Below are 23,771 nucleotides of genomic sequence, written 5' to 3'. Positions count from 1 at the left end.
TGTAACAGGCAACCACACATTGATGTTTCTCTCCCTGTCTTTCTCCTTCCCTTCCCCTCTCTAAAAATAAATGTAAAAAAATACCTAAAATAATAAGGTTGTTTCTAGAAAATCTTACAAACCTTAAATAGAAAATGTAGTTGACATGCTAACATTAAAAATGTCTACTGCCTGTTGGTTTTTAAAATCCTGCCTGCATGACAAAATAGCCTATTGTGGAAGAATTATTCAGAGATCAGTAGTACATATCGCAGCACTGAGATAAAGGACTTTGCAGTTGAATATAGCTGGGTTTGGTTATTACTCAGCCTTTCTAAGCTTGAATCTCCACATATGCAAATTAGGATTTATGATGATAGTGACATTTTCTTCCTAGGATTATTTTGACAATTTACTTATACTGCCTATGTGAAGTTTTTTGTTAACATGGTTGGTAACACAACTGAAGAAGCTATAAAGCTAATATTTTATTATTTGTTATGATGAAGAAAATTAACATATGAAACAAAATAAAAGAGAAGCAAAGAGAGAGAAAAGGTGAAAGCTGGAAAGGGAGAGGGAGAAATAGAGATAGAGGGAGAGGAGGAATACTAATATCATTGGATGTCAATAAATTCCTGAGCATTTTACAGGCAAACTTTCCACATTTCCTTTCACTTCTGATTGAGATTATCTCATAAGGAACTTCCATATTCTTTACTGACACTGTTTAATCTAGTCTTTTAAGAAGTTTTCTAAGAATCATTCATCTGGATTTTATTACATGAGCAAATCACACTGATTACATTTCCTAGTAGGTTTTTCTCCTCCCTGCCATGTTAGACTGTGCTTATGTCTGTAATCATAATGTACTTGCCTCTTTTGTCTTCTTAGATCATTTGGTATTCAATTCAGTACAGTCACAATGCTGACAATTGTACCATGTGGATAGGGTTATTGAGAACAGGATATAGTGGATGACTTGGGAAGTCAGGATCAGCAAGGTACATGTGTTTGGATGCAAGGATACTAGAATTGTTAAGTATTTAGCAAATTGTCCCTTTTTATTTTGCTGTCTCGTTTAGAGCTCTTCTGAGTAAATTTGCCAAAAACTTATTCAGACACTATTAGAGATATTACAAGAATATTATTTCTACATTTTAAACATGATTTAAACAAATTCTGATCCCCTATCATGTTTATGACATTTTTCTTAGATGTTGGGCTTAGAGGAAGGTGAGAGCATGACAAGGTGACAGGAAGGTACAACTATTGATAAGGTCAAGAAACATAGTGGAATAAAACATGCATATTAATAAGTTAGAAGTAAACACTAAAACTTTAAAAGAGAATTTATAGTTTCTAAACCAGCAAAATAATATTTGGTATTTCCACTGGAAATCAGAAAATGAGAAATTGAAGTGGAAAACATTAAGCAAAGAAATTATTAAGTGTATAGGTAAATTTCAACCAACACTGACTGCTTAAAATAACAATAATAATAATGTTTAATTTGAGGAATTAACACATAGAATTAAAGTTTGAGAAAACAAAGAGTACGAAAGGGAAGGGTCTAGTCAAAGAACATTTATAAAGAACTCATGGACAAAGCTAACAGGGTGGTGACTGACAGTGGGAGGGAGGCAGAGTAGGACAGGAAAGAGCAATGGGGGAAAAATTGGGAGAACTGTAATAGAACAACAATAAAATTAAAAAGAAAATAATGAAATGGAAACATTAAGCAACAGAAAATAAAATAAAACAAAAACGCTAGAAAGAAAGCTTGTAATTTTGCATTCTAAAGGCCCTTTCTTTTGTTCAGAATAAAGTAGTAATGTTGATCAACTTTAGAATGAAATATTAAGATAGTAAGGGCAGGCTGCCTCTGTGTCTCCAACAACTGCTGGGGGCTGCTGCCCCAGACACCTGTGTCTGGACTCCACTTGCACCACCAGCCACCATGAATCCTCAGGTCTGCAATGGTTCCAGCCTCTGGGGTGAGTGCCTCACAGACCTGCTGGTGTTCAGCTTCCTCCAGCATGGCCCCAACGACAACTTCCAGGAGGAGTTGAAGGGGTGGGTCGTGCCCTGCCCATGCCCACTGGCCCCCAGGAGGACTGTGAGGAAAAGCTTCAGAGAGATGGCAGCTGGTGCAGCCACTTTGTCTCAGAGGGCCAAAATAGAGGTTCTGCGATTCAAGGAGACATCATCCGGAACATCGTCCAGCAGCTCACCCAGACTGGGGACATGATGGACCACAGGGTCTCCCCCGAGTGTGGTGGACCGCCTGGTGATGAAATTTAGGGATGGAAGCCTGTCAGAGGAAGACCAGAGGGAATGCCTGGGCATTACAGTGGACCAGGTCTTGCAGGCCTGCTCTAGAGACATGGAGGAGGAGGAGACAATGCTGCTGGTGACCATACTGCTGGCCAGAAAGGTGGCCAATCACACTCCATCCTTGCTGTGCAAGGTCTTCCACACAACAGTGAATTTTATTAACCAGAACTTGCTCACCTACATGAGAAACTTAGTCAGAAATGAGATGGACTGCAGGTGGCTGCAGATGGTTCAGTTGGTACCTGCATCCTGTGGAGACAGAGCCCAACTGCATACACAAAGCTCTTAGAGCAGACGGACTCAGCATAACAGCTGTTTGTTTCTACTGTTTTAAAGGTGATGGTTGAATCTGGTGCCCCAGTTAGAAGTCTCCCCATTGATACACTTGAATGAAAATGGCAACTTGCACATATTAGAACAAGCTTGATCTCTTATAAATCTACCTGCTGTGCCTTTATCTTTTTCAGCTGTGTGGGTCCCCACTAGAAAATTAAAAAGTTAAAAGCAGATTATAAGAGAGAAGATAAAAAACACACTTCATGTTTTTTTTGTCCAAACAAAACAAAACAAAACAAAACAAAACACTGTTTATTAAAGTGAAGCCTTGGAAAAAAAAGATGTTAAGGGCAATTGTTAAAAGCATACAAGTAGTCTGTGTAGCTTCCATAATTTGCAACAGTAAATTAAAAACGAAATTCAAAAAAATTCTCAAGCCATCAAAAAAAGAAATAATAAAAATCATTTAAAAACTCAAATAGAAAGCATAAGTTATGATCATGAAAATAATTCTAATAAGTCATCAATTAAAATAAAGGCTAGGATAACATTCCAAGGTAAAAGAAAAATCATTTCAAGTTGCATTAAAAAATAACTATATACTGTTCATAAAATACACACTAAAAATATAACATTAACAGTAAAAAAGAATATATTCAAGTACACATACATGTATGCACACACACCAAATATATCTGTGTGTACAAGTGTGTATGTATGTATCAAATGTGAAATAATTCAATATAAAGAAAGCTGGTATAAGCATTATTAAGAGTAGACAAAGCATTTTACCACAGTGTCATTACAAAGGATAAAGTCATCTACCTACAGGCTTTATAATATATTATGTGAAAAAATGAGCTGCTATTAGGTGTCTCTTACCTGCTGCACAATGTGATCCCAAAGGATATATTAGAGCCCCCTTTTCCTTCTATCTATACAAAGCCACATCTGTGTATTGTTAATGACTTTAAAATGGGTGAACCAAACTGATGAGAAAGAAAAACATCTCTCAGGATAGGAAAAGGGAAAATGAATATACACAATGTGTATAAAGAAAGTGTATAAAGGATACACAGACAAAGCCAAAGGGGGTAGTTTCAAAGGTGGGAGGCAGGGATGGGGGGGCATGGTGGGGTAAAAATAGAGAAAATTTTATTTGAACAATAATAAAAAATAAAAAAGAATATAATTAAGATATAAGGGCTTGTGAAAGTACTGTGAAATACTACAAAGTAATATATAAATGTAAGCTATTATTGTTCATTTTTATATTGCTTTCTTTGCTTTTCTTTTTGTTTAATATAAATCATTAAATCTTTCTAAATACAGAAAAAATACCAGGACATATTTCAAAAAAGAAATGTTATTATTTGTGGTATCTAAGAATTAGTAGCAACTTAGGTGTCTATTACAAATATAATCAATAATGGAAGAATATTATGACATACTCTAAAGTGGTCAAACTAATAAATTAGATGGGCATACCACATCATGGTTAAATTTTACAAATGCAGTGTTAAGTAGAAAAAAGGAATACAATAACTTCTATTGAACTATTATTATTCATGAAATTTAAAAATGCATGCTTATGCAAAGGAATAGAAAACATTTATTGAGGGATTACTACGTGCCTGATACTTTTCCAAGGGTATCACCTGTATTAAGTCATCAAATCCTCACAATCAAACTAAGAAAATGAACATCAAGAGTGTTAAGCAGTTTTTGCCATCTTACATAGCTGTTTAAAAGGAGAGCTTAGATTTAAATTGAAGTACAATCTGATTCCAAATCTTCACTCTTACCCACTATGGTATACATCATATAGTTTCGCAAGTACACATACATGTCCAGTGAATATGGGGCAGGAATCATGACAAAATGATAGAATGACAAGACAGGAAACTTGCACAGATCAATAATGAAAGAATTCCATGTCCTGAGGATTTTGATTAATACACTATTCTACTTTTGAAGTCAAGAAAGAAACAGAGAGAGAGAGAGAGAGAGAGAGAGAGAGAGAGAGGGAAGGACATAGGTTCAGATTAGTGGAATTTAGAAGGTAAGAGTTGATCTTGTCTGTCTTGCTGCTGAAAGATTGGAATTTAATATTAATAACATTTCTATGTTTATTAGTTAATGTTCTCCCTCTTTCTTCCATATTTGAGATGTGAAACTACATCTAGACATTGCCTGGAAACCTCTTTCTGTTCTGATGGCCATACTTCCAGTGTTCAATTGACAATAATAGAAATATAGTGATGGGCTCAGTGCCCCAGCAACTATGTTGCTCTTCTTCTGATATGTTTATGTCTTTTAAGCTCCAAAAAGTGTAGCTGAAAACAAGCACAAAGTCAGGACAGATAATAAATGCCTTGAGATAAATTTTATAGAGACATAAAACAATGTTATAATTTTTGATAATGTCACTTATTGTTTCAAAGTAATATGATTTCCTCAACAACGTGTTTAAAAATAAGTACAAGAATGAGCAAGTCACTAGTCACTAGACCTAGACATATATATGGGGTTTGCTACTAGTAAAAAGTTGATAATGCTAGAGCTCCCAGGTCAATACATAAGAGTGCACTGAAAAGTAAGGAAGGCCCAAGTTGATGATTATATAAAGAATTTAAAATATCAGAAAGTAGCACCAAGACATCTGGGAGACAGAAGAAAGGGTACATCATTCCTTCATTCATTGATTCATGCAAACCTATTGTGTTACTCAAAGTGTTTTGAAAGGCAGACACAAAGAAGGAATTACTCATGCAAGAGAATTTTCAGGGGTGTTGTTTGTGAGGGAGAATGGAGAGAGGAGGTCAGAAGAACCATCAGACAGCAATACAGATCTAAACCTTGTAAAGAAGAGACTGAAGAAAGGATTGTTGCATGGATGTATTTTAGACTACAGAGCAGTCATAAGAGAGTTCTCCGCCCTGGCTGGTGTAGCTCAGTGGATTGAGCGTGGGCTGTGAACCAAAGTGTTGCAGGTTCGATTCCCAGTCAGGGTACATGCCTGGGTTGCAGGCCATGACCCCCAGCAACTACACATTGATGTTTCTCTCTCTCTCTCTTTCTCCCTCCCTTCCATCTCTAAAAATAAATAACTAAAATCTTAAAAAAAAGAGAGAGTTCTCCAAGGCAAATGGGAGTTCTGGAGACAATATCAATCATCAGAAGAGTCTCAACTCTCCCACATGCTGGTGTTCCTTAGTATTTCTGCTTACCTTCATCACTGAGAGAAGCCTGGACAAAAGGAGACCTTCCATGTAAGGTGATCACAGTATAGTAGCAAAGACTGCTGGTCAACCATAGACAAAGATCTGAAAGCAGCTGGATATCTGAAAGGTTGATTTTTATGTCTCCAAATCTACTATATACTCAAGGCTGTACTAAATAGTAAAGGGAGTAGGCATAAATGTGTAAGCATTATGGTAAGAGTGTGTGCTCCACAAATTCATATGTTGAATCCCAGACTCTCAATGTAATGGTAATAGGAGGTAGAGCCTTTAGGAGGTAATTAGGTTTAAGTTAGGTCATGAGGGTAGAGCCCCCATGATGGCATTAGTGCCTTTATAAAAAAGGAAAAGAAGGACTCCAAGATGGCATCAGTCATACCACTGAAGGAGAAGAGACTCATGAATGTCAAACTAGGGGACCTGCCAAGCTGGATAATGATGTAGGATTTCACCCCTAAAGACATTGGTAGAGCATTTTAAAGAGGTTACTACTGGTATTACAAGTATGTCAATGTGAAGAAAGGGAATGCTGCTCAAGTTTCTATGATCCTGGCAGCTTACATGCTTTTTAACCACTGCTATTCTTATAAGGAACTCAAACATAAGCGGCAATGCAAGTACCACTGAAGAGGGCCCACTGTGGACCATTCCTCACCATTATCTTTGCACAGCACCTTTCATATTGTAATCCTTTCATATTGTAATTAACACCTAATAAAAATGACTGGTAGAAAAAAAAAGAAAAGACCTCAGAGCATCCTATCTCTCTGGCATGCGAGGATACAGTGAGAAGGTAAGTGTCTGCAAGCCAGGAAGTAGACTCTTTCCAGGAACCAAATATGTTGGCATCATGAACTTACGCTTCTCAGTCTCTAGAATAATGAGAAATAAATGTTTGTTATTTAAGCCACACAGTTTAAAATGTTTTATTATAGCAACCTGAGTAGATTGAGAGAGTAGGTGATAAAGCTGAAGAAGATGCAGGTCATGCTTTAAAGGTGCTAACAATGTGGTGATGGAAGCAGACACATTCAAACAACAAAAGGGAGGTAACAGAAAAGTGTAAAATACTATGTTAAAACATATATTGTGTTGCCATCATAACACGGTTTCTTGGGTACTTTTGCCTTGGAGTTGGCAGGGAAATGGTTATATTTAGTGCATAAATATAAAACCATTCCCTTGCACATTGCAATTCTGTCATTTTCCTTACCATTCTATAATATTTGATAGCACCATCAACTTGAAGGTTGTGTTGTGGATACAAGTGAGAAAAAGGGCAATGAGTTGAGCCTGTGAAAACCAATATTAAAAAGATGCAGAAAAAAAACATATATTGTAGAAATAAAAAAATCATTTCAAGTAGGTGAATCAACAAAAGTTTCACAGAGGAAGTGGCATTTGATTTTGGTCTTGATGAAAAAAGATTTTAGTAGGCATGTAAAGAATAGAAAGGTATTACAGGATGCAGAAAGAGCCTGAGCAGATGAAGGAAAACTTGGTACAATTTAGAATTGGAAAGTATATTCCTGACTGGCATGGCTCAGTGGATTGAGTGTCGGCCTGTGAACCAAAGAGTCACTGGTTTGATTCCCAGTCAGGGCACATGCCTGGGTTGTGGGACAGGCCTCCAGTTGGGGGCATGTGAGAGGCATCCACACATTGATGTTTCTCTCCCTCTCTTTCTCTTTCTCTTCCCCTCTCTCTATAAGTAAGTAAGTAAGTAAGTAAATAAATAAATAAGCAGAATTGGCAAGTATTGAGGCAATCGCTATGGAGGCATAGGTTATTTGGAGACATTTTTTTAGAAGAAGATGGAACTGTGGATTGAGACTGTAAAAGCAGATTGGTTATCTATTTTAAAGGTGTGTGTGTGCATGTACATGTGTACGTGTGTATATTCTGTTTCTTCCTGCAATGCAGTGAAGTGTCATTGAAGATTTTGCTAAAAAGTGTTAGTGGGCTGTAATATGATCAGACTTGATTACTAGAGAGCTTTTTTAGATCATACGGTGTAGCTGAGATTTCTAAAGGATTAGATTAAAATAGAAAAGAGACTGAAGATAGAGAAAGCAGTAAAAAGGTCATTGCTTCAGTTCAGGGAAAACATGATGAAATGAGGAAGTGGAAGGGGGAATAAAAGAAAGACAATAATTCAAGACATATTTATGAGGTGGAGTTGACAGGACCTGGTAAGTAATTAGGTGGAAGATAAGAACAAAACAAACATTATTATAACAAAATCTTCTTCTACTCAAAAGCCACATTGTAATTATATTTACAAATTGATCTCTGTGTATTAACAGGGAAGCTTTTGTGTAGAAAGCTGGACCCAATTCTTGAACTAAATATATGCTTCTATTACAATTTCTTAAATTGGCATTGCATTTTATTATTAAGGGTCTTATAAGTTTGGTAAATGTTTTTTTCAGCCTCATATTATAACTTGAATTATTCTGTGCAAACTAATTCCACTGATTTCCCAGACTGATCATTTCTGCAACTTACTGCTATGTTTTGAGAACCTGCCTGAAGCCACATCTGACATCTCTTCTTAATTAAAATGGAAACTGAGTAATGAACATATGGAAATATTGTGAACTTTAGTTATTTCTATAAAACAAGTATATGTATAAACAATTGGTATCTATCTCTTGGAAGAGAGTTGGAATAGATTAGATCCATGGCTCTTCTCAGAGTTTATGCTGGGCCTACTCACTGTATATCTAAGTTGGAAATTTGGGTGGAATGGAAAGTCTGTTTTTGCTCTGAAGACATCTTGAAATAAAAGAGACAGCAAATCTAAAAATGATAGGCCATTCATTCATTTGACAATTACTTTTGGTGCCTGCCATATGCCAGACACTATCACTTTTAACTACTATTATTACTAACAATAATGAAAAACTATACAAATATAATAATAATGGTCAGATTATACCTCATTCTATTTAAATTACTTCTTTCTGCTAGAATATATCAATCCTATCAAGTTATCTGTATGTCTTAAAGACTCATAGTCCCTAAATTAACTTCTGCCAAAACCAAGGTTTGTCAGTATCCTCTAGAAATCTTCAATCCCCACAGGTACTCAAGATTCATAAACAGGTTCCAGCTCATTATAAAAAGTGACTTCCATAACCTGACCTCACATAATTAATAGGTGCAGTTGTCCTTCTAGAAGGTCTTCCTGTTCCAAAAATAGGATTTTTCTTACCATTCTATTTTTTTCTTGCTTTGCACTTTATAGATATACCAAATACATGTTAAAATTTACTATTTTATTCAACAGCTATATTAGATCCATTATATGCTAGGTACTATTTTAGGTGCCTAGGACATACTTCTGTATAAGACAAGACATGATACATTTCCTCATGGAATTTAGAATCTAGTGGAGGAGAGGGACAACATATAAATAAGTGAATAAATAAGATTTATTTGGAATGACATAACCCATGGATATAATACAATAATGTATGTGATAGAGTGTGATAAACACAAAAGGTAGAATCATAGACTAATGCCTCCACAAAATACCTCTTTTCTTTCTTTATAGACATATCAAATTCATGACAAGAATACTTCATTGTTTAAATAAACAACTATTTAGTGAAAATCTATGCTATTGCAATATTCTAGGCAATGAGAATAGACAAATCACCCTGGCTGGTGTAGCTCAGTGGACTGAGTGCCAGCCTGTGAATCAAACAGTCACTGGTTCGATTCCCAGCCAGGGTACATGCCTGGGTTGCAGGCCAGGTCCCTAGTGGGGGGTATGTGAGAGGCAACCACACATTAATGTTTCTCTCTCTCTCTCTCTCCCTCTCTCTCTCCTTTCCTTCCCTTCTCTCTAAAAATAAATAAATAAAATATTTTTAAAGAGAATAGATAAATCAACCAGAAAATACCTCTGCCAAATGGAACTCATATTCTAGTGGGCATGGCATAATTCATAATAGGTTCCAATGATAATGGTGGTCAACATGTCCAAAGTTTTTCCCAAATAATGTGGTGCCAATACCACATTATATTAATCAACTTCTATAAAGAAATTTGGAGGTGACAGCCCTCAGAGCAATAAATGTTCTACGATGAGTCTTAAATTCATTTAAATAGCATAAATCATTAGAATGCTAAAGTTGAATACTTCTAATTTGTAAACTATATATGTGTAAGCTTGTGGATCCTTATTATTTACAACACAAAAGACGAATCACAAGAAAAGTTGTCTTCCAAATTATACTTAGCATGGAGTAGATAATCATTGGGAAATCATTTATTTATAGGGAAACAGTTGAACAAGAGATTAATAAACTCACCAGGCTGTTACTTTTCAGAATATTAATTTTTTTAATACTAAAGCTCTAATGAAAAAAGAAGACATTATACACATAAAAGCAGAGCAGTGTCTAACACTTGAAGAAACTGCTATTGGGTTTCATGAGGATGGGTTGGAAGGATGTCCACCCTGTGGCCCACAGACCACATGCAGCTCAGTATGGCTGTGAATGTGGCCCAACACAAAATAATAAATTTACTTACAACAATATGAGGTTTTTTTGTGATTACATGTCACAATGTATTTAATGTGCACCCCAAGACAACTCTTCTTCTTCCATTGTAGCACAGAGATGCCAAAAGTTTGGACACCTCTGGAAGCAATATAATAGAAACACCTATAGTGAGAAATATGTTGTTCTATTTAAAAAGTATGTTAATTATCTTGTTCTTGAGTGGTAGTTCAAAACATTGCTGATTTCATAGTATATGCAGAACACTGAATTACTGAGGGTCAAAAAGGCATAGAACACAGACTCTGCCAGAATTTATGACTGGTCAATGGAAGCACAGAAGTCTATATAATTTTACAATGAACAAGTTAAGCAAAATGTTATCCAAAAGAAATATATTAATATTGAATTTAAGCAAGATTGAGAAATTAATTTATAATCATACCACCAGTAAATATCAGTTATTATTAGCTTTCATAATTAACTTTAGCATATTCAGTAGTAAATTAATTCTGTGGAAATTCTCACAGAATTCAAATTTACTGGCCTGTACACAAAATTAATTTTTACCTAAGATTGTTTCCTTTTTTAAAGGTTGCTTTCAATCATATGACTATGTTTTCTTAACATGACATTTGATTAGTTGTTTAATGATATTTCCATTTTTAGCTAGCTATTTAACTGGCATTATGCACACATAGTCAAGTCAATGCTTATAACCAATGCATGTTGGTTCTTTATGGAATAGAAGCCCAAGGAGCTTACCAGTTAATGATATGTCATGATGCTATATTATATGCATGGAGGAATATTTTGTCTCTGGAAATGTTTAGCATTGCTGGCATATGGCAATAATGAAAAGCAGATCAATTTCAGTCAATTTTACTATTGCTTACAAATTCCTTAGAAAACATACAGCAGTTTATTGCCTATACTCAGGAAAGATTGCTCCCATTGTTCTACTTTTTATATATGCAATTGTCTATTGACATTTTTTCTTTGCTTGTTTCCCAGATATTTCACCTATAATGTCTACAAATCTAATCCTCCTTATGTGTCCCTGATCTTAGTAAATCAAACCACCATCCACCTGACTCACAAACAAAAGTAACTCCAGATTTTTACCTGACTTCACCTCCCCTTCCCACACCACAACAGTTATGAAACCTTGCTGATTCTATTTCAAAAATAAATATCTAATCATCTACTTCTCTCCACTCTTACTATGCAGAAAATTATGATCTCTCACCTGATGATTAAGTCTCCTGCTTTGTATCCTATTTCTATTTTGTTTCCTCCAACCTGTTTACCTTCATCACACTTTATTATGATATTTTAAAAATATACATATGACCCAGCAACTTTGCTGCCTCACATTTTATAATGTCTTCTCATTGACCTTAAGTAATTACAAAAGTACAAGACTCTATATGATCTGTGCAGGACTCCCTATTACCATCTTTTAAACTTCTTTCTCTATTCACTAAAACTTTAGGTTTATAAGGACAGGATTGTTTGTCTTATTCACTGTTGTATCCTCAGTGCTTAGAAGAATGTTCAACATATAGTAAACACTCAATAAATACTTTCCAAATAAAAATTTTTTATCTCACTTCCCAATGCTTTCTTTTGGAATGAACCATATAGAATTGCCATTCCTGTAGTCCCAAAATAATAACAGTTTCTTATGGTTGAAGTTACTTATTCTATTCACTATAAACCTTTTTCAGTTACCCCAAAGGCTTATGAATTTTCCCACCTTAGAGTCTTGACAAATCTTCCTACAGCCATCAATTCTGTACCAACTTTGAACAACCTCCATGCTTTTTTCCTGACCAGATATTACTCATCTTTTAGGTCTCACTTAAATATAACTTCCTCCAGGATTTTCGTGAGATATCTGCCTACAGTAGGTCTCCTGATGCTATTTTTCATTTAATACCTGATACTTTTTCTTATAATATATGACATAGTTCTTATTTGTTCACTGCCTGTAGGAAGCACTGTAAAGACCAAATTGTTGTTTATCTTATTTACCAATTTATTTCTAGTAACTTGCCAAGTGTTTAACATGTGCTCAATAACTACTAATGGAATGAATGACTTAATGATGGGACACAGGTAGTGTATGGAGAGATATACCAGAATAGGAGATGTATGTTTCTTTGTTGTTTTTTTTAAGTTTGTGAAATACATCTTTAAGAAGAAAAAGAACAAATGTAGAGAAAAATTAAAACACCAGAAAGGGGATAAACAATTATCCCCTTGATTAGGGGATTGTTATCCCCAAGATTAAGGTCCTTAAGGAGAAAAGAATAGGATTCAGAGAGATTAAACTAATGCAGACCTGTACATTTAACTACTGATTAAACATTTACCCTTGGATGGACCTTAAGCCCTAAAGCTCAACACACCTAAAATCTAATCTATCATTTCCCCTTGTCAAGCCAGATAGATACCAAAGCAACAACAAAAGCTGTCCTCTCCCTCCAGTACACTTGGTCTCAGTGAATGGCAACACTATCTATCCAGTTTTCTAAGTCAGAAACCTGGGAGTCACCCCTTGACTACTCAATCTTCCTTAGCTCCCACATCCAATCTATCAGCAAGTCCTTTTAAATCTATCTACAGATGATCTGCCTCCTCTGATAGACTGTGTGATAAGCAAGAAAAAGAACTATGTTGGCCTTTTTACTACCAGGTTCCCAGAACCTAGGACAGTGCCTAGTGTACAGTAAGCACTGAATAAATATTTTTGAATAAATGAATGGACAGAAAATGTAACACTTTAATTAAGGATGAGGTAGTAAAGGAAGCTGAACAGAGCTGGTTTCTACAAAGAACAGGCATAACAGTTAAATCAGTAAATAGTATCAACAAAACTGGATCTGTGCATAATTAACTGGATCATATGAATGGTTGTATGTATTGATTTCATTGATATATAGTTTATTGCACATCTCCCAAATGTTTCAGCATAAACCATGTTGTGACAGATCCAGTGATGTCATTTAGAAGTGTCCCTGATACTGACCTAATCAATGCATATTTAATCTAAATCCAAGTATGGGATTATTAGCATCATGACGTTTCATAATTGAATTTAGTCACACTGAACAGGAAAACTTGTCTTATGTTACCTTCCTGTGCATATAGGTCTCTTTTCACTAAACAGATTTTATCACTCTAAGGAAGTCACTTCACCACTCTGCAGGCCCAATTGCTTCCTCCAAAATTTGAGAATGAATACAGTAAAAACAGCAATGACATCAACAAACACAACAATATTATATTTGAACCATTCAGACAATTGTTTTTGTTTGTTTATTTCATCTTATTTATTTTTGTTGTTTTATTTTATTTTATTGTTGTTCAAGTACAGTAGTCTTCATTTTCACCCCACCATGACCACATGACCCCCTGCCCCATCCATCTCCACCTCCCATCCTCGAATCTACCCCCATTGGCTTTGTCCATGTGTCCTTTATACATGTTCCTTGATGGACCTTCTCCTCTTTTCCTCCATTATCCCTCTCCCCCTTCCTTTCTGGTTACTGACTGTTTGTTCTTTATTTTAATGTTTCTGGTTATATTTTTCTTGCTATTTCTTTTGTTGATTAGGTTCCACTTATAGGTGAGATCATAATTTACAATAGCCAAGTGCTGGAAGCAACCTAAATGCCCACCACTAACTGAGTGGATAAAATCTATGGTACATTTGTTTTTGACTTCCGGCAAAAATGGAGGCATAGGTAGATACACTGTGCCTCCTCACACAACCAAAAGAAGGACAACAACAAATTTAAAAACAAAAAACAACCAGAACTGCCAGAAAAATTGAACTGTATGGAAGTCCAACAACCAAGGAGTTAAAGAAGAAACATTCATCCAGACTGGTAGGAGGGGCAGAAATGGGTAGCTGGGGTGGAGGACTCCTGGCAAGGCAGTGACTGAAGGAGTGGGGTGGGCAAGTCGGTGACTCACAGACCAGCTGATAGAGTGGGCAGTCCCACATTTGCATGTGGATAAACTGGGAGGAACAACTGGGGAGCAAGATAGGCCAAGCAACCCAGGGTTCCAGTGCAGGGAAATAAAGCCTTAAAACCTCTGACTGAAAAAAATCTGTGGGGTTGTGGTGGCAAGAGAAACTCCCACCCTCACAGGAAAATTCATTGGAGAGACCCACAGGGTCATAGAAAGTACACAAAACCAGCCACCCAGGAATCAGCACCAGAAAGATCCACTTTGCTTGTGAGTAGCAGAAGAAGGGACTGAAAGCCAAAAACCAAGCAAGTGGCGCTGTTCCCTCTCAGACCCCACCCCCACACACAGCACCACAACACAGTGACATGAGTTGCCTCACCCTGGTGAATAACTAAGGCTCCACCCCTGACTACATGACAGGTAGGGTGAGATTAAAAAAAGTGGCCCAAATGAAAGAACAGACTGAAGTTCTAGAAAAAATACAACTAAGTGATGAAGAGATAGCCAACCTATTAGATGCACAATTCAAAACACTGGTAGTCAGGATGCTCACAGAAATAGTTGAGTATGGTCACAAAATAGAAGAAAGAGTGAAGGCTATGAAAAGTGAAATAGAGGAAAATGCACAAGGAACCAACAGTGATGGGAAGGAAACCAGGACTCAAATCAATGGTTTGCACCAAAAGGAAGAAATTAACATTCAAACAGAACAGAATGAAGAAATAAGAATTCAAAAAAAATGAGGAGAGGCTTAGGAATCTATGGGACAGCTTTAAACGTTCCAACATCTGAATCATATGGGTGCCAGAAGGAAAGAGGAAGAACAAGAAATTTAAAACTTATTTGAAAAAATAATGGAGAACTTCCCCAATCTGGTGAAGGAAATAGCCTCTCCGGAAGTCCAGGAAACTCAGAGCGTCCCAAAGAAGTTGGACTCGAGGAAGCATACACCAAGGCACATCATAATTACATTACCCAAGATTAAAGAGGAGAGAATCTTCAAAGCAGCAAGAGAAAAGGACACAGTTACATGCAAAGGAGTTCTCATAAGACTATCAGCTGATTTCTCAGAAGAAACCTTACAGGCAAGAAAGAACTGGAAAGAAGTATTTGAAGTCAGGAAAGGTGAGAACCTACATCCCAGATGACTCTATCCATCAAAGCTTTCATTTAGAATGGAAGGGCAGATGAAGTGCTTCCCAGATAAGGGCAAGTTAAAGGAGTTCATCATTACCAAGCCTTTATTATATAAAATGTTGAAGGGACTTATCTAAGAAAAAAAAGATCAAAACTATGAACAGTAAAATGACAACAAATTCACAACTATCAACAACTGAACCTAACAAAACAAAAACAAACTAAGCAAACAACTAGAACAGGAAGATAATCACATAAACAGAGATCCCATGGAGGGTTATCAGTGGGGAGGGGGGAATGGGGAAAAAGGTACAGGGAATAAGAAGCATAAATAACAGGTACAAAATAGACAGGGGGAGGTTAAGAATAGTATAGGAAATGGAGAAGCCCAAGAACTTATAGGTATGACCCATGGACATGAACTAAGGGAGGGGGAGGGAATGCAGGTGGGAGGGGTGTGCAGGGCAAAGGGGAATAAAAGGGGGAAAATGGGATGACTGTAATAGCATAATAATAAAAGATATTTAAAAAAACGATGGTGTACTTACACAATGGAATATTACACAGCAGAAAGAAAGAAGGAGCTCCTACCCTTTGCGACAGCATGGATGGAACTAGAGAGCATTATGCTAAGTAAAATAAGCCAGGACTTGAAATACTCATACAATTCTTGAAAATACATGTTAAATTGTGAAGCATGCATTAGCATACATTTATGTGAATCATCTTATAAGATAAAAAACCCACTTGTATTAAAAGTAGACATTCCTATTTCTAACATCCAATCCAGACAAATACATTATTTTCTCCTGGTGCTGTGGTGACAAATAGTATAAAGGTAGATTCAAACTTCCACCATACCATATGCATTGCTCATATATTTTGTTTGAAGAAGTATATATCCCTTTCCTTATAGTTCCCTAATAAGAAAAAGTGAATCAAACTTAGAAACACTGACAGCTTTAAGTTTTCTTTTTTTTCCTTCTAAGTCTAATAAGTAAATGCCAATGTTTTTTTTTTTCTTTTAAGAGGAAGTGTCTAAGGCCTGAAATTCTAGCAATCAGATTTTTAGGGTTCTTTGCAGTATGCTTTCCATAGATTTTATTTTATTTTATTTTATTTATTATTTTTTTTTTTTAGAGAGGGAAGGGAGGGAGATAGAGAGAGACACACACACACATCAATGTGCGGTTGCTGGGGGTTATGGCCTGCAACCCAGGAATGTACCCTGGCTGGGAATCAAACCTGGGACACTTTGGTTCCCAGCCCGCGCTCAATCCACTGAGCTACGCCAGCCAGGGCTTAGATTTTATTTTTTTTATTACTATTTTTAAAACTTTCCTCAAAATTTATTGGAAAAGTTGCTTTCCTATACAATATAGTTATATATTAAAGTATAATGTTCATGCAGTTAATTGGTTTTTTACTACTTAAGAATACTTTTTATTTTTGTATAAATTATAATAAATTTTAAATTAAAATGTTCACATCTTTATCTCTCTTACAAAGCTGAACGTTTATCTCTCTTTAGTCCCTGTCATTTGAATCCAGTAGGTTTAGTTTTTACAGGCTTCTTTCATAGAAAAGCAGTAGGTTCAACTTATTCTGCTGCAAAAGGCTACACGTGGAACCACTCAGTCCCTGTAAAAAGACTCATGTCTTCATCAACTGCTAAGATGAGAAGGCTATGCTCCCACACAACTTATCCCAACCTCATTCTCAGGAAATCTAGGTTTTCAGAAGTGTTTATTATAGCACTCAAGCCATACTCACCAAGCCATTGCCAATTTTATAGGCTTGATTTGTGATGATCATCTTCGTGACTCAGTACACCTTATATTTATTTATCACTTCATAGGTGCCAAAGATTCTTTGGTGCCTTCCACAGGATACAAGGCATCAAAAAGTTGAAAATCCACTACAATTTCTGAAATCTCTTTGAAGTTATTCTTTCAGTTGTGAGATGAGAGTAATGACTACAACTTCAAGGACTACCTAGGAGTAACAAGACTATTCCATTGGGCTGCTGTGAGATTGAATGAGCAAATACATGCAAAGCTCTTAGAACAGTGTCTGGCACATTGTCAATACTTAATAGGAACTAACTACTCTGTTATTATACTATTTTACAGAGAGAAATTTGAGAATCTTATGACTTAAAGAACTTACTGAGTCACATAGCTTTTAAGTATCAGATTTATGACATCAACCCAGATTTATCATACTGCAAAAAACTCATGTTACCTTTATTACCAGAGAGATCTGAAACCTGAACAATTGGGACATCTTTGTATCCTTTAAGATTTTTTTAGTAAAGATTAGTTGAAGGAATATTGGACTGTTTGTTACAGTCCCTTACTACAGATAAATCTGTAGTAAGGAATATCGTACATGCACTGTAACTTGTACTTTTCACAATGGCCCAATGCTTTAAGAACTCTTATTATTACATTCCACTTATAGGTGAGATCATATGGTATTTGTCCTTCACTGACTGGCTTATTTTACTTAGCATAATATTCTCCAGTTCAATCCATGTTGTTGCAAGAGGTAGGAGTTCCTTCTTTCTTTCTGCTGTGTAGTATTACACTGTGTAAATGTACCAACAAGCAAACTAGAAACAGAGACATGGAAATATGGAATAGACTGGCAGCTGCCAGTAGGGAAGGGGTGGGGGAATGGTGGAAAAAAGGAAAAGGGAGTAGTCAAAGGACATGTATGAATGACCCATGGACATGAACAACAGAGAGGGGACTGACTGGGCAAGAGAGGTGGTCTGGGTGGGAGAGAGCAAAGGGGAAAAACCAGGGCAACTGTGATATAATAACAATAACTTTTTAATTATGAAAAATTAACTCTTGTTATGCTCTTTGTACAAATAAAATGAGCACATAGATAATAAGTATCATGCCCAGGGCCTGACAGGTGGGATTCTAACTCTGTTCAGTCTAATTCCAGGAACCACATTTACAAGCACCTTTATCGCCTTTCACTATAATTTCTGGGGGTCATTGTATTCCTGTGTCTCTCTCAAGAAACCAAGAATTGACATGTGCCTTCAATATGCCAAAGCACGGCCCAGCCTTTCATGTTTTTTATAGCTTCAAATTGCACCCACATGTGTGTTCTTATCATCCTCGAATATCTGATTTTATTTTTCTATTGTATTATATAAATGTGATTTGTGTTTATTTGTATGTTATACACATATATACTCACATGTATGTACATATACACATATACAAACATAAATATACATACAAAAATAGGAGTTACAAAAATCTTTGAGTGGACTCTATTATAAATTATTCCATTCATGTATATCTATAGACACTACTAGGTATACACACACACACACACACACACACACACACTGCTTTCCTTCCTTCCTCATTTCCTTCCTTCCTATCTTTCTTTCCTTTTTTCACAAGTATTCATCAAACCTTCTCAGAAACACTAGGACCCAAGAACATTAGGCAGCTGTTCTGCCTGCATGCATTATCTAATAAGCATCCAAATCTGACAGTGGAAGTCAGCCACCACATTTCATGGTGATGTTATTATATATTTACATGGACAGTGAAATTCTCTTCATGCTGCTCAAGAGATTCAGGAAAGACAGCTAAGTGTGCCACGCTGCATTCATGGATTAAGTAGTTCCCATTACTATAGTCTTGATTTGAGAAAGTCAAATGTCTGGAGCCCTCAGGTGAAAATTGTATGTTCTTTGTTATCTGAAAATAGTATGTCACTGCTGGAGTTAATTACCTAAAGAGCTCTGCACAGAATCCATGTACCTGTGTCATGCTTTGCTTCTAAACTAGAACAATATAATTGTAACACATAAAAATAAATTTTTATATTTACACTAATGAGCTTGCTCCTCAGTATTGCTAGTGACATTAAAAATAATAGCAGGGTTTACATAATGTCTCTATGATAATTATCATGCCATTTCTCCTCTATTCCTATATTTTTCTCATGTTACCTTTTAATGTGTTTCTGCTCAAGTCAATTCAATTTATCAGTAGGCAAGAGGCATGAAACAGAGCTGATTTGCTCTGGGTCTACTTACAAGTAAACTGTAAAACTCAATTTTCAAGTTCAGTCTTCAATCAGATACACATGACTCAAACAATAACTGATTTGGGGGATACCATTATTTACAGAGGTTTAATCTAATATAAATACAAAAGAAATATATTACAGTGTGGTACATATTTTGCATTTTCATAATCTATGTGTTTCCTTCTTGCTTCTCCATTACAAAGGGATTTTAGGGTTGTAATCTATGAAATGATAACCTACTATTCATTATGGAATTATAAAACAAGAAGAGACCCAAGAGATCTTCCAGGGCAGTTTGTAAAGTAGGATGTGCATGTCTGCATACAAGATTTAACATGGATGTGGTTAGTCTAAAAGAATGCACTTTCAGTTCCCTCAGTTCTCCATGTCATCTTTCTAAAATCAATCTGTCTGAAAGCCGCTTGAGTGAGGGCCCAAGCAAGTTCTTCTTTTTCAAATGTCTTTTCACAATCTTCCTTCTCCCATTTACAAAAGAAAGTCAGTATTCTCAAGTTGTCCCTGACATTACAGCATGGACTATTTCCCTGGAAGAGAAAAAACTCTAGAGTAAGAGACACAGACTGAATTTCAAATACTTGTAATGTGAATCAAACTATCACTGGGTAACACATTCTTTGCAGTCCACGTGGTTTCCAATTCTTTCCTTTCAACCACATTGAAGGAAGACCTAAACCAGTCAACAGCTGATATATCTTTGATGTGCATCAAGGTTCAAACGAGTATGAGACATTACTAAAATATAACTCCATTCCTATCTTATAATTTACAAAAATAAATGTTTAGGCCCAATAAACACACATGCACACAGACACACACAGACACACATGCACCAAAAATTCTCAATGGATAAACTAAATTAGAGCACGATGTACTATTTTATCTATTTATCTAAGGGCAAAGAAACTCATTGAAAAATTATTATTCTACAAAGGCTGCACCAGTCTGCATTCCCACCAACAGTGCAAAAGTGTTTCCCTTTCTCCACATCCTTGGCAGCACTTGTTTTTTGCTTCATTGATAATACCAATTCTGACATGTGTGAGGTGGCATCTCATTGTGTTTTTATTTTCATTTCTGTGATGTCTAGTGATTTTGAGCATCTTTTCATATATCTTGGAATGTAATGAACATACTGAACTAAGAAGCAAAACAGAGACAGACTTATAGATGGAGAACAGATGACAGCTAGCCACGGGGAGGGTGGAGGTTAAGAGGTGGAGAGAGTGAGCCAAAGGGAAAACCGACCCTTGGACATGGACAACAGTGGTGATTGCTTGGGAGAGGGTGAATAATGGGGTTGAAATGGTAATGGAAAAATATATATATTAAAATTAAATTTAAAAACAAAAAAATTAAATAAATATATAAATATGAAAAAAAACAAAATTATTATTTTTTAAAAAGATTTTATTTATTTATTTTTAGGGAGAGAAGGGAGGGAGATAGAGAGAGAGAGAGAGAAACATCAATGTGCGGTTGCTGGGGGTCATGGCCTGCAACCTAGGCATGTATCCTGACTGGGAATCGAACCTGCGACACTTTGGTTCACAGCCTGAGCTCAATCCACTGAGCTATGCCAGCCAGGGCTAAAAATCCAAAATTATTACCCAATGCTTTTAAGAAATATATTTCTTTTTAGCTTTTTAATTTTATTACTTTGTTTTTAATTATAATGCTTTATTAATTATTTATTAAAGTAACAATGTTTAAATGAACATATATATATATGTATATATACATATTTTCATGCCAACAAAATATGATCTGATTTCCATGATCTGATGTTTCATAAAAGGCTTAAGTACAAAATATATTACACTAGTGTAAAATATTGTGGAAATGGCTATATGAGTTACAAGACAAAAAGAACAATGTTAAATTTATGACAATTATAGTATAGATCATTCATGTATTTTTTAATGGATAATGGTGTGTAACTAATTGTTTTAGTAAATAGATACTATTGAATACATTTCAAAAGATTGTGAAATATTTTTATTTTTAAAATTCAATATTTGTAATATTCTGTAGAGTATACTCTTTGTGACTATTTAAACATATAGTGAACATTTTTAGCTTTTAATTTATAACTCTGTGATGGAGTTTTTTATGTTCTCTGAAAGCAAAAATAGTACGATGAATACTGTTCCAGTACAGCAATCATCAAATAGTTTTCACAGAGGAAAGCTTTCTTCAACTAAAATCTTATTAGGAATCTCAATATATGAAACATGTATTTGGAATAACTGTGCACCCCCTTTCCATACCACTCCAATTTTACTCCAGCATCAGACCCTGATGTATCTTCTTTGTAGATCCTGGAAAACAGTTTTCAAATCACTGATCTAGTATAACCTCCTGTTTTACAGTTGGGAAGTACTGTCTCAGGGCCAGTGAACAACTGAACTGTGCCCAAACTCAAGTTATCTAACTTCAAGGCAAAAATATAAAACAGACAATCACAAGATACCAGTCTGCTCCCATGGTTCAACCTAATCTTTAATAAATCATTGAAAAATGAGTTCTTGATATATAATTCCTTTGTCTGTGTTTCTTTAAACACATTGATTTTAAAACTTTTAAACACATTGTGAAAACCTGCATCACAGTTCTCCTGTTTGATTAAATAGTTGACACTATTACAGATGTCACCATTTACCCCCTGCCTTTGCCTACCTCTAACCACCCCAAAACCCCGTTCCTTCTGGCCATCACCACAATGTTGTCTGTGTCTAAGTTATGCATGCAACTTCTTTGAATAAGGGGTGTAAGTTATTCAAAGAGTAGAGTAAAACTTCAGTATTGTTTAATACAAATAAAATACAAATTTGATTAGGTCATTTGTTTTACATTTATAATATGACTAAAGAAATAAAGTTTTATTACTGTTTAATCTGAGATATGGTATAAATGAGAGCACAAATAAGTAAAATAACTGTAAACAGTATTTGCATCCATATTCAGAGTTCTGTAGCATTAAATCCAAATTCTTTTTAGTATTAAAAAATTAATATAACCAGATACATTGAAATAAAAAATAAACTGACAGTTATGAGAGAGGAGGGAGAGAGGGATGATGGGGAAAATAGGGGAAGGACCATTAAGGAATATGTATAAAGGACACACAGACAAAGCCAAATGTTATAGGTTCAAGGGTGGGAGGTGGGATAGGTGGGGAAGGGGACCGGGGGGAGGTGAAAATGGAGACAACTGTACTTGAACAACAATAAAAAACTTAAACAAAAAAATTAATTACTAGACACAAATTAATAAGAAAGAAGAATGCTGCTCTAATTTTTTGAAACTGATGTTTCAAAAGCTTGATTATCTACAAACATATCTACATAGATATATATATTATTTAACATATTTTAAATTGAATTTAAAGACAGGGCATATGTCTTATCTACATGAAGACATGTAACTGTTTGACAGTTTCATGTGTTCATTGTTCAATGAGTCATGTTTGTGTCTTGTTGAATAAGTCATCATTGTTTTTCTAGCAGAATTTTTTTTAAAAGGTAGACTTTCCTCTTCTAACCACCCTCTGACACAGCGTTATCTTCAGCTTAACTCTGCAAACAGAATTATACCATGAGATATGTTTCTAATTTATTATATTAGCATTAACTTGATATCTTATTCACCACCTATAAAATAAAATATTAAATAACAAGTTACTGGGATCAATAAATGACAGTCAAATTAGCTATTCTCATTGCCTGCACAAATTGCTCCTGGTTAATTAAATGTATGCATAGGAAATATGTCCCATACCTGTTGTCAATATTTCCTGCCTCTCTCTTAGCTTTATGTCTGCACATCTCTGACCTCTGCTACTACTGTCTTCCTTGCACACTCTCAGGCTCATTGGCCTCATTGCACTTCAATTTTTCCAACACCCTAAGCATATTCTTGCTTCACAGCCTTTGCACTGGCTGTTCTATTTGCCTGGACAGATCACTCTCTCACTTTTTTCAAGTCTCTTTTCCAATGTTTCTTTGCCAATGACATCTACAGTTAGTATCATCCTGCTTTCTCTTCTTTTGAATTTATTACCATCAAACATGCTATATAACAACACTTCTTTGCTTTGTATTGTGATCCCTTTGTTCCCCAAATACAACTTCCACATAGAAAAGCATTTTTTGTGTCTAAATACATAAATGAATCTTGATTTCAAATATGGTGATTTTTAAAATATATATTAAAG

The 23,771-nt window shown here is 35.6% G+C and overlaps 1 protein-coding gene and 1 pseudogene across 1 annotated transcript; both read left to right on the top strand.

Annotated features, from left to right (window-relative positions):
* The first annotated feature begins 1,939 nt into the window (after positions 1 to 1,939).
* LOC123819053 (BH3-interacting domain death agonist-like) lies at positions 1,940 to 2,605 on the top strand. The gene is made up of 2 exons (XM_045839360.1): positions 1,940 to 1,976; positions 2,241 to 2,605. The coding sequence occupies exons 1-2, from the start codon at positions 1,940 to 1,942 to the stop codon at positions 2,603 to 2,605; spliced, it is 402 nt and encodes a 133-aa protein (XP_045695316.1).
* Positions 2,606 to 6,197: 3,592 nt separating this feature from the next.
* LOC123819135 lies at positions 6,198 to 6,461 on the top strand (annotated as a pseudogene).
* Positions 6,462 to 23,771: the final 17,310 nt, after the last annotated feature.

This window comes from Phyllostomus hastatus, unplaced genomic scaffold (assembly GCF_019186645.2).
Source record: "Phyllostomus hastatus isolate PE091 unplaced genomic scaffold, TTU_PhHast_1.1 phas_contig_30, whole genome shotgun sequence".
Taxonomy (NCBI): domain Eukaryota; kingdom Metazoa; phylum Chordata; class Mammalia; order Chiroptera; family Phyllostomidae; genus Phyllostomus; species Phyllostomus hastatus.
This window is presented reverse-complemented; position numbering and strand designations above follow the sequence as displayed.